This window comes from Euprymna scolopes, chromosome 45 (genome assembly GCF_053919585.1).
Source record: "Euprymna scolopes isolate OS-2025 chromosome 45, ASM5391958v1, whole genome shotgun sequence".
In the NCBI taxonomy this organism is placed as follows: Eukaryota; Metazoa; Mollusca; class Cephalopoda; order Sepiida; family Sepiolidae; genus Euprymna; species Euprymna scolopes.
In genome coordinates this window covers 60187511-60203567 of record NC_136526.1, presented here as the reverse complement: position 1 = coordinate 60203567, position 16057 = coordinate 60187511, and the positions used below count along the sequence as shown (strand labels likewise).

General features: G+C 31.0%; 1 protein-coding gene across 1 annotated transcript; it reads right to left on the bottom strand.

The window, feature by feature from the left end:
- Positions 1-2101: 2101 nt before the first annotated feature.
- LOC145269797 (uncharacterized) lies at positions 2102-12868 on the bottom strand. Its single transcript, XM_080125513.1, has 2 exons — positions 12711-12868; positions 2102-6862 (listed from the first exon to the last, which is right to left on the bottom strand). Exon 2 carries the CDS (start codon positions 6236-6238, stop codon positions 4301-4303), a length of 1938 nt encoding a protein of 645 aa, XP_079981639.1. The 5' UTR covers positions 6239-6862; positions 12711-12868; the 3' UTR covers positions 2102-4300.
- Positions 12869-16057: the final 3189 nt, after the last annotated feature.

Sequence of the window (16057 nt, the reverse complement as noted above, 5' to 3'; positions counted from 1 at the left end):
AAAATGTAATTGCTTTACCACACCACAGCTCTCATCACAAATAAAAATGCACGTTTCCTGGTGTTAATATTCCAGTAAACTGCTATTTCACTTCTTCGTAAAAGTTATTGTCATTTTTGGGGTAACTTCTTATTGATTATGAAGATTTTTTCCTTTTTTTTGTATGTTACTTCAGTAAGCTTTAAGAAGTCAAGGGGCTCCTTCCTGGAGCTAAAACTTGATTCCGTTATGATTTAAATTTATATCCGAGGGCTCTTTTAAGAATAGATACTATTCCCTTTATAGCTGCTATCTGTATTTCATTACAGCTTGGTTTTCCAGGGATCGCTTCTAAGTATATATGAAGATTCTTTTTTATTAAGCCAGTTGCTCCCATCACAACCGTTATAATGTTTATTTCTTTCAGAGACCATGTCGTTTTTAGATCATTTTTTAGGTTCTGATATTTTGTTATCTTTTCTCATTCAGCTCTATTAAGGCCGAAATCGTTTGGGGCTGTGACATCGACAATGAGTGCAGTTCTTTCAGGCTTGTTCCATACAACACTATCTGGTTTGATGGCCTACTCTTTTATGTATCTTCCTGCCTGTATATCTTTGTCATAGAAAACGGTCACATTTCTGTTTGATGTTATTGGTGGTGGTTCATGTTCCCAAATGTTTGGCGATCTGTCAAGTTGCATCTCTCCACAGATCTTACAATGGAGGTATTTGCATACTTTATTGTGACGAACAGTATAATGGCCATCTGCCAATAAGATTGGGCATGCAGACATTAGATGGCTTGCGCTTTCAATCGCTGAGTGGTAAAACCTACACTGGCCATTTGTTTGTAGGCCAGCCATTTTTTTTAATCCATTTGTAAGTAAGCCCTGATCTTGCCCGGCTACAATAAGTCTTTCCTCATCAAATGGAAGTCTCCCACTCTTGAGCCATTGGAGTGAAGCATCTTTGTCTATGTACTCCTGGTTCAGCTCCTCTAGGAATTTCCCTGCTCGCTTATTTTGTTTCCATCCTTTTTTTCTTGTCTCTATCTCTATTTTGGTGTATTTTTCCTTTTCATTCTTGCAATCTGTGTCAGTGGTTTATCGTGTACATCGACAGTGTTCTCCGGTATGACTTCTCCAAAGTTTTCAGCAAGCTTTGTTATTGAGGTTTGTTGTGAAAGATGATTATGATGGTCTTTAATCATTTCCATTGTCACGTCCGTTGAACTTTTAATATATTGGCCCATGCTTACTATAGTGGCTCGATATGCATGGTTGAGTTCAGTGAGACCTAAGCCCCCTTCTTTTCGTGGTAGGTATATTCTGTCCATGCATTGGTTTCGGTATGTTACCTTATAGTTGTTTCCTGGTCTTGGTATCTAGCCTGTTTATGTTATATTGAGGCCAATCTATAATACCGAAACTGTACGTGATCACAGGTATTGCAAGCTGGTTTATAGCCGTAATTTTGTTTTTAGGGGTTAGTTCAGATTTGAGGATCTTTTTCAGACGTAGTGTGTATTCTTGTTCTTCTCTACGTCTCATTTTTTCATTTTCCACATTAATGTTTTCCTCAATGCCGAGGTATTTGTATGTGGATTCCTCTTTCAAATCTTCAATGAGGCTGTCCTTGATCTGAAGATGTTCGGATGTTGTTTTTCCCCCTTTTTTTATTGTGCATTTAGCACATTTGTCAAATACAAACTCCATGCAGATATCCTCTGAGAACGTTTTCACAATTTCTATCAGGGAGACAAGGTGTTTTTCTGTCTCTGCATAGAGTTTTAGATCATCCATGAAAAGTAAATGATTCACTTTTTTACTTTTATCTTTTTTTCTGCCTCTACTGAGATTGTACCCAACATCACATTTTTTTAGAAGCTTGCTGAGTGGATCGATTGCAAGGCAGAATAGTAGTGGTGATAGGTTATCGCCTTGAAATATGCCTCGCTGGATGCTAATATTTGAAGACTGTATTGTCCCTTCCATGTGGTATAGGGAAATAGATGTTTGCCACATTGTCATTTGTTTTGTAAAAAAGATCTTATGTTCTCATGGACATTATACAGCTCCAGACACCGCATTATCCAGGAATGATGCACACTGTCAAATGCCTTTTTGTAGTCAATCCAGGCCATTGATAGGTTTCTTTGTCACTTCTTACATTCTTCCAGGATTGTTTTGTTCAGAAGAAGTTGATCTTTTGTCCCAAGCTTATTTTTCGTGCACCCTTTCTGCTCCTTCTCGAGGTATTCACCATCAGTTAAATGCTGATAAATTGTATTGGCAATTATTCCAGTAAGCCATTTGTATGTGGTTGAAAGGCAGCAGATAGGCCGGTATTTATTTGGCAAATGTGTTCCCTGGCTCTCGGGTATAAGAGTTGTTTTGCCAATAGTGAGCCATTCTGGTGGTTCTTCTTTGCCACCAATAATTCAGTTGAATGCTAGGGCATAGTGTTCGTGTAGTGCCGTCAGCTTTTTCAGCCAGAAATTTGGGATGTTATCAATTCCTGGGCTTTTGAAGTTGTTGTAGTGGATTATCTTTTTTATTTGCAGCTGCTTTGGTAATTTCCAACGCTGACATTTGATTGCTTTCTTTATTGTGCCTATTCACTTTCTCTCGTAGTTAATAGTGTTAGTGTTAACTGTTTTTATATTTTTAACAATTAAAAATTAAAATGTAATTTCTTTACCACACAAATACTGGCTCTCATCACAAATAAAAATGCACGTTTCCTGGTGTTAATATTCCAGTAAACTTCTATTTCACTTCTTAGTAAAAGTTGTTAAAATAATTTTTCTTTCCTCAATTAAACATTTAAATGTGTTATAGTATACATTAACTGTACTATATTTATCTTACTGGATTCCAGGACAAGAATTTCTATCTTGTCTGGTGGAGTGTCCTCATTCATAGTGATACTTAAGATAATACAACTTGGAGAAAATGTGTTTCCGCATCAGATTGATTAGTAAAGGTATTGACACACACTTCACAAGAATTATGTATTTCCCACACTTTACCTGAAAAAACTTTTTCTCCAGGAGTTGCAAATGCTTTATCACAGTGTGTTCTTAGCATGTGTTTCATAGCATCAGATTGTAATGTAAATGCATTTGCACGTACTTCACATACTGTTATCTTATGAGTTGTAAATGATATATTACAGTGTTGGTTACGTTTTATCAAACACTTTATAAAAATAACCTTTTCTCCAATGTGTTCACATGTATATTTTAACGTTAACATTTGTTACAGATGATTTAGCAAACACATAAAAAAATTTCTCAGCATGAGATTTTTGTCTAAATGTGTTTTTTACATGTTTCTAATAAACAATTTTTTCTCACTTTTTTATTTATTTTGGTTAGTTTTAAGAGATCAAGGGATTCAGTCCTCGAGACAACACTTGATTTTATTAGAATTTAAATTCATATCTTGTTTTATTTTTAGAATTTTAGTTGTGATCCTCATGGCTACAATCTGTATTTCATGCCATCTTCGTTTTCCAGGGATTGTTTCCAAGTATTTCTTAAGATTTTTTAATTCGACCAGTTACTTCTATCAGAAATAGTGTAATGTTGATTTCTTTAAAAGATTATGTCGTTTTTGAATCATTATTTAGGTCCTAATATTTTGTTGTCTTTCCCCGTTCAGCTCTATTAAAGCCATAATCATTTGGGATAGTGAGATTGATAATAAGTGCTGTTCTTTCGGGTTTGTTCCATATTACAATGTCAGAATAGATATTCTTGTCTTTTATGTATCTGTATGTATGTCGTTTTTAAAGAACACTGTTACTTTCCTGTTTGATGTTATGGGTAATGTTTCATGATCCCTGACATTTTACAGTCTGCCAAGTTGCGTCTCTTCATATATTTCAATGAAGGTATTTACATACTTTGTTGTTGAAGATAGCGTAAAGATGACCGGTAGAATCTACACTGGTTATTTGTCTGTAGGTCAGCCATTTTTAAAATCCATTTGTGAGTAAGCTCTGATCTTGACCGGCTACAATGAGTCTTTCCTCATCATACAGTAGTCTCCCACTCTTGAGCTATTGGAGTGAATCATCCATGTCTATATACTCCTGGTAAACTTCCATGCACTCTTATCTTGGTTTTATCATTTTTCCTTGCTGTTATCTTTATTTATATGTACTCCATTGCGTTCATTCTTTAAATAGGCATTGCTGGTTCATGATATACCGCAGCAGTATTCTCCAGTATGACGCCCGTGTGTGTTCTCATGTGTAATTTAAAGTTAACATTATTTACTAATAATTTTTCACACATTTTACAAGAATAAAAGTTACTCACTGCTATGTATTCTTCGCATGTGTTTCACAGCAAGAGATTGTTTTGTAAATGTTTTTCCACATTCTTCACAAGAATAAGAGTTCTCTTTAGTGTGTGTTCGCATGTGTGATGTTACCTCAGCATTGGTTACAAATGTTTTACCACACGTTTTACAAGAAAAACGTTTCTCTCCTGTGTGAATTCTTCGCATGTGTCTTATAGCGGTAGATGATGTAGCAAATGCTTTACCACACACTTCACAAGAAAATGGTTTCCCTCCAGTGTGTGTTCTCATGTGTGATTTTAACATGGTAATAGAAGCAAACGCTTTGCCACACACGTCACATGCATAAGGTTTTTCTCCAGTGTGGGTTCTCATATGGATTTTTGAATGGGTACTTGTTGCAAACATTTTATTACACACGTCACAAGAAAAAGGTTTCTCCCCAGTGTGTTCTCTTCGAATATGTATCGCAACAACCGATTGGTGTGCAAATGCTTTTCCACACACTTTGCATGCATAAGGTTTTTCTCCAGTGTGTGTTCTAACGTGTGATTTTAACTCCGCATTGGTTGGAAATGCTTTATCACAACATTTACATGAAAAAGGTTTCTCTCCAGTGTGTGTTCTCCGCATATGTATTGTAGCATCAGATTTGTTTGTAAATGTTTTTCCACACACTTCACAAGAAAAACGTTTGTCTTTCGTGTGTGTTCTCCTGTGTGATGTTTCCTCAGCATTGGTTAAAAATGTTTTTTCATGCATTTTACAGGGAGAAGATTTCTCTCCAATGTGTGTTTTTAGCTTGTGTATTGTAAAATTAGATTTGTGGTTAAATTCTTTGTCACATACTTCACAAGAATAAGGGTTGTCTTTAGTGTGTGTTCGCATGTGTGATGTTACCTCAGCATTGGTTACAAATGTTTTACCACACGTTTTACAAGAAAAACGTTTCTCTCCTGTGTGAATTCTTTGCATGTGTCTTATAGCAGTAGATGATGTAGCAAATGCTTTACCACACACTTCACAAGAAAATGGTTTCTCTCCAGTGTGTGTTCTCATGTGTGATTTTAACATGGTAATAGAAGCAAACGCTTTGCCACACACGTCACATGCATAAGGTTTTTCTCCAGTGTGGGTTCTCATATGGATTTTTGAATGGGTACTTGTTGCAAACATTTTATTACACACGTCACAAGAAAAAGGTTTCTCCCCAGTGTGTTCTCTTCGAATATGTATCGCAACAACCGATTGGTGTGCAAATGCTTTTCCACACACTTTGCATGCATAAGGTTTTTCTCCAGTGTGTGTTCTAACGTGTGATTTTAACTCAGCATTGGTTGGAAATGCTTTACCACAAACTTTACATGAAAAAGGTTTCTCTCCCGTGTGTGTTCTCATGTGTGATTTTAACTCAGTACTAGTTGTGAATGCTTCGTCACACACTTCACATAAATAACGATTCTCCTTAGTGTGTGTCCGTATGTGTGATGTTACCTCAGCATTGGTTACAAATGTTTTACCACACGTTTTACAAGAAAAACGTTTCTCTCCTGTGTGTATTCTTCGCATGTGTCTTATAGTAGTAGATGATGTAGCAAATGCTTTACCACACACTTCACAAGAAAATGGTTTCTCTCCAGTGTGTGTTCTCATGTGTGATTTTATCCCAGTATTAGTTGTAAATGCTTTTCCACACACTTTACATGCATAAGGTTTTTCTCCAGTGTGTGTTCTTACGTGCAGTTTCAAATCAGTGTTAGTTGGAAATGCTTTATCGCAAACTTTACACGAAAAAGGTTTCTTTCCAGTGTGTGTTCTTTGCATGTGTGTCATAGCATAAGATTTGCTTGCAAATGTTATGCCACACACTTCACAGGAATAACATTTCTTTTCCATGTCTGTTCTCATGTGCTCCTTTACAAAATAATGTTTCCCTTCCATCTGCATGTGGTCTATAAATTTTTTTCAAATGCTTTGCCACACACTTTGCAAGAATAAGGTTTCGTTTTTGCTTTTGAATTGTTTGAAGATGCCTTTTCGCACTTTTATTTTTTTCAGTAGTTTTTGTAAGAGAAATACCGAAAAATATTTTAACAGCTGTTTCTCTTTCGATTAAAATTATTATTAGCGATTTATAATTTATAATCGTTAACTTTTTTGTTTATATTTGGTTAGACTTTGTTAAAACCGCGATAAACAGTGAAAATTTAAAGCTTTACAAGAATAGGTTTTTCTCCGGTGTTTCATGCAAAACTGCTTGAAGGCAAAAATAGAATGTGTTAAAAGAATTTATCACACACAAAACATCTCATTGAAAATGTAAAACTAAGAATTTCACAGTAATATCATTTGTTTTCAATGTTGTCAAATGTTTTTGTAAATAAAAATGCAACAAATTTTATAACAAGTTCATTTTCTATAATTATGTGTACTTCAACATATGTTCTCCAGTTTGTGTTTCATTTCTGCATGTTGATTCATGAATATTCTTTAATGAAAAAGAGATGATCAACTCAGTTCAGAGGAATAAAATATTTTTAATGTAAGTTTTTACTCCACTGTTAATTTTACCTGTCAAAAAGTAAAATTATACAAATGTAATTTTAAAAATAACTGATATGCTTTAAATCAAGTAAAAAACTAAAATGTTCTGATACTATTTAGTAATTATTAAACGTTTAATAATCAAAAAATTATAATCATCAAATCTTCATCAAGTGATTTACTTTCATTAAATAAAATCAAGAAATAATAAAATATTTTTCAACTTAATCATATAGATTGGCCACTGTAACTGTTACCTGTGAATAAAAATAAAATTATACAAATTTACATAATAGCTGATATGCATTAAATCAAGTCAAGAAATAAAATCTTCTGATACTATGTAGTGATTATTACACAGCTTAATACTAAAAACTGTACAATCAGCAGAACTTTATCAAATGATTTTCTTGCTTGACAGAAACACAACATCTCAACTCATGTTCAATATTGTATCACTGTAAAATCTGCAACGTCATAAGCAAAACTTGCTGTTAACATGCAATCTTGTTATTACAATGTGTATGCAAAAACTTCAATCATTCAAACAATTATAATTGTTATGAATATTGTCATTTGTTGGGGATGCACTCCTCTTACCAGGAATAAGAAACTATTCCATGACGTTACTTCCGTCTATGACGTCATTTCCGGGTAACGAGAAGTTGTTTACCAGAGAGTTTATGTATTTTTGTTAATATGTAATTGTTACTGTGTCTTCTCTGACATTTATACAACCACAAACACCACATAATTAATATTTGTATTCTAGCAAAATCGCGTTTTCATTCTTCATATAAAGATATACATAATGATTTCATTAAGACTTTTTTAAATCTTAGATTGTAACACTAGCACAAACTTTATATTCTCACCAGCATGTTGGTTATTACGTCTAGGTTAAAAATTGCTCATATTAATTTCTACAAAAGAGTTTGATACAGAATCTGTATGTTCGTTTCATTTATTAATAAAAACAAATCAAATAAAAGATTGTGTGTTTTTCATTAATAAATCAAATAAAAGGGATTGACGTCACCAACATTTACATAGTTTTTCATATTTATAAAATTCCTTGTGTTTTATTTTATATTCTCATAAGCACACTTCACTGCAGATGCTAATGTGAGAGACGAAAAATGACTAGAAGAGCAAATAAAAAAACAACAATGACGTCTGTGGTTGTTGAGTAGCAGCACGTGGTTATCATACAATCAAAATGTAAACATCTGTTGACTAGTCTCTCGCTCCTGGACAGGGTTCAAAAGAGAGTCGCCAACCTGATAGGTCTTGAACTGTCATCTAAGCTTCATCCTGTGTCCCACGGACGAAATGTTGCATCTCTCTGCCTGTTCTACAAGTATTTTAGTGGTGAATGCTCTGACGAACTGCAAGCACTTATGCCCCCTAGACATAAATACCCCTGACAAACCCAACAGGTAGCTACATGTCACAGTAGAGATCCCTAGATGTAAGGAAGCTTCTACTCCAGTAGTTTCTTCCCCAGAACTGCTAGACTTTGGAATTCCCTTTTGGGTCCCTGCTTCCCTAGCTGTACTGAAATGCAAAAGTTTGTGTAACGTGAACCAGTATCTTGCTGCCCAACTCCCTACATAGTACCCCAATAGCTCATGTCTCTGATAGTAGCCCTCTACACCAAAGTTGCATCCCTCTGCCTGTTCTACAAGTACTTTAATGGTGAATGCTCTGACAAACTGCAGACACTTGTGCCCCCACGACGTAGACACCTCGACAAACCCGACAGACAGCTTAATCCCATCCCCACACAGTAGAGATCCCTAGATGCAAAAGATCTTTCTACTCCAGTAGTTTCTTCCCCAGAACCGCTAGACTCTTTGCTTCCCCAACTGTACTGACCTACAGAAGTTCAAGTACAACATGAACCGACATCTTGCTGCCCAAATCCCAACATAGCGACCCCGTAGTTGCTGCCCCTGATAGTAGCCCCTTACACCAAAGTGGCAATGCGCCTTGTTTGAGGTGAAAAAGTAATAAAAAAAAATAAAAAATAAAAAAATTCCCTTTCGGGTCCCTGCTTCCCTACCTGTACTGAAATGCAAAAGTTTGTGTAACGTGAACCGGCATCTTGCTCCCCAACTCCCTACATAGTACCCCAATGGCTCATGTCCCTGATAGTCGCCCTCTACACCAAAGTGGCAATGTGCCTTGTTAGAGGTGAAAATGTAATAGAAAAAAACTAATCATAAATGGATGAAGAAAAAAATGAACAAACGAGAAGAGCAAATAACTGTTGTATTCAGAGTTATCCCCCTTGGCTGATAAATATGCTCTTAACTTAATACTGGCATAACACTATTTTTCTCTTTTTTACTCTTTTATTTAGATAGAAACTAATGGGGTTAATCCACAACTATTGTAATAGATGGCCTATTAACTAATGTAATTTTGTCTGCTGACGTCATGAATCTTAGTCCAGTGAAATCTGATCATGTGTCCTACTTCTTAACCGGAAGTGGGTATATATATTTTTTGTTAAATTTGCAACATGCTTGCATGATGCACCGTTCCAAACTTAATATTGGCAAAACATATTTATTTTTATCTTCTTTATTTCTTTTATTTATAGATAGAAACTAATGGGAAGTCAAGCATGCAAGATAGTTATTCAGGAAGGTCGGTTTAACTCTACATCTAGACTTACGAGATTGTCCATGCATATTGTTTGTCAAGAAGATAGTTATTCAGGAAGGTCGGTTTAACTCTACATCTAGAATTACGAGATTGTCCATACATATTGTTTGTCAAGAAGATAGTTATTCAGGAAGGTCGGTTTAACTCTACATCTAGACTTACGAGATTGTCCATACATATTGTTTGTCAAGAAGATAGTTATTCAGGAAGGTCGGTTTAACTCTACATCTAGAATTACGAGATTGTCCATACATATTGTTTGTCAAGAAGATGGCGATATGTCTTGCGGATAGGAGGGTATCAATAACACTATTTTTAGGGTAGCTGTGATACAGTTTCCATTCATGTCCAGTAAGCATACTTAAGCGTCTCCCCTTTTTAATACTATGCCACTGGTTTTTATTCTATCCATTAACTCCATAGAGTTGTTTTCTGAATGGAACCTGGGGTCCAATTTCTTAAAATTTCTTTTCATCTATAATGATATAGTAGGTGGGCCCTGCATAGTGAGTTCGTGTGTGATATCGCCTTTCAAGTGTAGTAGTTCTTCATTTTGAATGCGAATGTATTTTCTTTGCTATCTGCGGGTTTTTTTTCATGGTATCCCTTCGTTTTTATCAACAAGACTCTCGCTTTTAAGTAGTGCTTTTACAGCAGTTACACAAAGTTTTTTATTTGTTGTCGTTGTTGGGAAAGTCTTTGGATATGTTCCTTCTCACCACATGTGAAACACGAGGTGTCTCACTCAGCATCTATTGTTTCTTATAGTAGTACTTGAAAAAGAAGAAGTCAGTTTCATGATGTCGTTACTACTCGACTGGTCTTTGTGTTTAAACATCTCTTCTAACCTGTGAAGTTCGATTTGAAATTCTGGGAATAGTAGTTCTTTGTTCCTGTGAATTATATAAATAGAAAAAAGGTCGAACTGATTGGGTAATCCTTTCTTTTTGAGAGATATCAGTTAGTTGCATAGAGAAATAACCCGGCTTTTATTTCATGCAATATTCTGAGAACTTTTATTCTGTTATCTGCAGCCTCTCTCATTATTAGGGATAGGACGTGTTTATTTACAATTAAAGGGAGATAATCAGAAGATGAGATTTGTCAGACTTTCAACAGTGGCCATGCTACTAATTGTTTCTGGAATGACAAACTTATTATGCAAGGCCAAGTCACTATCATCTTTAAATTGAAGTTAACAAACTGTCGAATGTTGATCCAATCGTTTTGCTTGGAATAAAACTGAACACCGTTAATATTAATCATTTTTTTGTTAGATAAGTGTGGGGTTACACAATGTGTTTAGCATCCACTTTTATATGAACTAGATAAAGTTAAACATTTTGTATGGCTTTCTCAATGAGAGGATTGGAGTTATGGCTTTGAAAGCTACCTGGTCCTATCAAAATATAGTGGTTACACTGGAAGCCATTATTGTTAAGAGATTTGAAACTGGAGGCAAAATGTATCCTTATTATCTTTATGAGCACAAACGAACGATTTATAGGTATGATGGTCAAACAGATCTTTACAATAGCATCACTCAATGTCTCATTTTGATTATCTGCTACAAGGAGTGCAACAGTGTATGAACTGACACGCGTCAGATAAAAACCAGTTTTTTGTTGCTCTTGATGTCAAGAGTGCAGTAGTGTTTTCTTACATGATGTGTTTGCACGTGTGTAGTAATGTGACTTATAACAGCATGGAGGAATATTTAGCGGACATTTAAAATAAGAATATTTAAAAGAAAAAAATGTGGCTCATTTTTTTGTGTTGTTACACAGATTTTAATGTTTTTAATTGATCTAAACAATTAAGTTTTCACAAACGGTTTACAAAAACATATTTTATGCTTTTCGTTATTTTTATTTGGGGTTGTAATCAGTTATAGAACTTGTATAGTTTTTAACAGGTGCTTCTGCAGTTTAATTTACCATTTTTCCGTAAGTAACGCACCAATATTAACCGACAGTAGAAATGTTTAATTTTTCACAAAAATTCTCCTTACATTGGGGATGAGGGGGGGGGAAGCCAGAGTGTGTTGGATCAATCAATTTAAAAAGAAAAATTAATCACAAAGTTATTAAAAACCTTAACTTTATAAACATTTATTAATAACTTTTTGATTGACCATATAAATAACTTTTTGATCATCCATATAAATAACTTTTTGATTGACCATATAAATATTTTTTTAATTGACCATATAAATAAAAGAAGTTTTGAGGCCAAACAGAAAAATGATCGATTCATATTTTCAGTAAATGGTGTTCGTAATATGACTCCCAGCAAAAGTTTCAATTTCACAAATTTATCTTTTAACTTGTCAGATAAAAGTGCGGAAAAGTTAACAAAGCCTCGCTAATAATAGCTTACAAAATAATAGCACCAATATTTCAACATGGTCAGTAACTGCAGTAGATTATTTAGGAAACCATTCTTGATAGGACGATGTGGGGGTTGTTAACTATACTGTACTTTCACTCAAAAAATTAAGAAATAAATTATAAATAAAAATACAAAAAAGTTGACAAAACACAACATAATAGACCAAAAACAGGAAGTATTTACTATCAGGAAATAAATCTTTTAAAACACCGATTAATGTGGAATTTGAGTCGGGTGTTCTTCTGGTTTACCAAATGTTAATTATTATTTCATTTATAAAATATTGTTATTTATAAAAAAAAAAAATATAAAAGTTGTTAGTGATTGTTAGGGTTCTATGCACTCGCACTCATCTAAATATAAAAAATATAAAAATTAATTTAAAAAAAAAGTCAGAAATTGGTGAGATAAAATTGGGTTTAATTGAAAATAAATATTGATAGATTTCAAAAATAAAGCCTAAAGATTTAATAGAATTAAAAATCAGGTTTTTAACAAATCTGGATTTATTACACTACTGGTCCACCATCCACTCGAAAAAAAAAGTGTTTAATAGCAGAAAAGCAGCAGCAGGCAGCACAGACAAAAGAATACCGACGCTTTTGTTTATCCATATTCGAGATTTTTTTCAAGTGTGTTTTAAACTGAACTCCGTAAAAAATGTCTAAACCCCATTTAAACAATAGAAGGTCATTTTAAGATTATAAAATAAAATATTCAAATTCCAAATAATGTAATTTTTTTTCGATAAATTTGTGATCAATTCTTGTTACATGACAAATAATATCGTAAAAGTCATAACATTACTTACTATTTTGTCCAGATTTTTCTTCTTTCCAATAATGTTTTTGATTTAAAGAAAGAAATTCATTTTCGATATTTAGATCAATTACTTTTTCTGTATTTAGATCATAAATTAATTTTTGGGTTAATCAAAGCAAACCACGTCGTATCGACCAAATTGAAAACGATTTTTTCTTTAACAAAATTACCTCCCTTGATTATCGCTCTTCTGCTTTGTTAATTTTATTTTAATTTCACATCTGGTCAACCAAGTTTTTAGAAGAATACCGACTTTTTCCATTCATCCATTGTGCACGAAATTGTTTAAATGTAAGAAAATCGTAATTTTAATTTTTTATAACTCTGAAAAAAAAAAAAAATGACGGCGAATAAAAAGAAATTCTTTAAAAGCAATGTTGTAATGTAATTAGTTCAATATTAATGCATTATTATATAGAATTCAATATTAATGCATTTTTATATCAAATTAATTCAATATTAATGCATTATTATATAAAATTAATTCAATATTAATGCATTTTTATATAAAATTAATTCAATATTAATGCATTTTTGTATAAAATACATTCAATATTAATGCATATTTATATCAAATTAATTCAATATTAATGCATATTTATATAAAATTAATTCAATATTAATGCATATTTATATCAAATTAATTCAATATTAATGCATTTTATATAAAATTAATTCAATATTAATGAATTTTTATATCAAATTAATTCAATATTAATGCATTTTTATATCAAATTAATTACATATTAATGCATTTTTATATCAAATTAATTCAATATTAATGAATTTTTACATAAAATTAATTCAATATTAATGCATTATTATATAAAATTAATTGAATATTAATGCATTTTGTATAAAATGAATTCGATATTAATGCATTTTTATATAAAATTAATTCAATATTAATGAATTTTTATATAAAATTAATTCAATATTAACGCCTTATTATATAAAATTAATAAAATATTAATGCATTTTGTATAAAATGAATTCAATATTAATGCATTTTTATATAAAATTAATTCAATATTAATGCATATTTATATCAAATTAATTCAATATTAATGCATTTTATATAAATTAATTCAATATTAATGCATTTTAATATAAAATTGATTTAATATTAATGCATTTTATATGAAATTTATTCAATATTAATGCATATTCATATAAAATTAATTAAATATTAATGCATCTTATATAAAATTGATTAAACATTGATGCAGTATTATATAAAATTAATTCAATATTAATGCATTTTATATAAAATTAATTCAATATTAATGCATTTTATATAAAATTAATTCAATATTAATGCATATTTATATAAAATTAATTCAATATTAATGCATATTTATATCAAATTAATTCAATATTAATGCATTTTATATAAAATTAATTCAATATTAATGAATTTTTATATCAAATTAATTCAATATTAATGCATTTTTATATCAAATTAATTACATATTAATGCATTTTTATATCAAATTAATTCAATATTAATGAATTTTTACATAAAATTAATTCAATATTAATGCATTATTATATAAAATTAATTGAATATTAATGCATTTTGTATAAAATGAATTCGATATTAATGCATTTTTATATAAAATTAATTCAATATTAATGAATTTTTATATAAAATTAATTCAATATTAACGCCTTATTATATAAAATTAATAAAATATTAATGCATTTTGTATAAAATGAATTCAATATTAATGCATTTTTATATAAAATTAATTCAATATTAATGCATATTTATATCAAATTAATTCAATATTAATGCATTTTATATAAATTAATTCAATATTAATGCATTTTAATATAAAATTGATTTAATATTAATGCATTTTATGTAAAATTAATTCAATATTAATGCATATTCATATAAAATTAATTAAATATTAATGCATCTTATATAAAATTGATTAAACATTGATGCAGTATTATATAAAATTAATTCAATATTAATGCATTTTATATAAAATTAATTCAATATTAATGCATTTTATATAAAATTAATTCAATATTAATGCATTTTATATAAAATTAATTCAATATTAATGCATTTTATATAAAATTAATTCAATATTAATGCATTTTATATAAAATTAATTCAATATTAATGCATTTTTATATATAATTAACTCAATATTGATCCATTTTTATATAAAATTAATTCAATATTAATGCATTTTTTCTATATAATTAATTCAATATTAATGCATTTTATATAAAATTAATTCAATGTTAATGCATTTTTCTATATAATTAATTGAATATTAATGCATTTTATATAAAATTAATAAAATATTAATGCATTTTGTATAAAATTAATTAAATTTTAATGCATTATTATATGGAATTCATTCAATATCATGCATTTGTATATAAAATTAATTAAATATTAATGCATTATTATATAAAATTAATTTAATATTAATGCATTTTATATGACATTTATTCAATATTAATGCATTTTATATAAAATTAATTCAATATTAATGCATTTTTATATACAATTAGTAGTTCAATATTAATGCATTTTTATATAAAATTAATTCAATATTAATCCATTTTTATATATAAATAGCGAGGGGTACCCGGCGTTGCCCGGGTGTTTGTAGGGGTGTGGTATGTTAAATAAAAAAGAAAATTGGGGAGAATTGGTAGGATTCGAAGCCGAACCCCTGAGGCGAAGTTTGAAAATAAAATCTGCCAGCCAGAAGTGAAAGATGTTTGAAAGTCGTCGAGCGTTACGACGATGATGACGATGTAAGCATTGTTATAAGCGAAATAAGAAAAGGAAACAACGTTTTAATTAAGCGGGGTGGAGGTAAAACACAAAAAAAACGAACGATTAAAACAGAAAAACGAACGAACGTTATGTGAAAAATTGCTTAAATAATACAGGGTTCAATAGTTAAACTAAAAAAATCGAAAAAAAAAAACATCTCACACAACGATTCGAACCCAAAACGTTTAGATAATGAACCAAAGCCTTAACTACCTTAGCTCCAGCGACAAATATAAAGTTTTTTCGGTTTATCAACTATTTAAAGTAAATCAGGTCACGACGTCATGACGTCATTTGACACATGCGTTGTTGACTCCACCCCTGTCTGTTTGCGTCTCTCTCTTACTCTCTCTCTCTCTCTCTCTCTCTCACTTCGTCTTCCTTACTCTAAAGACTGGAAAATGGCGTCTGGCTGTTTTCATTTTTAAAAAACTTCGTTAATATTTTTTGTAAGCGTATTTTTTTTTACTTCACATGTTTGGCTTATTATTTTTCGTTTAACTATCGAGTCTAATTATTTTGAATGT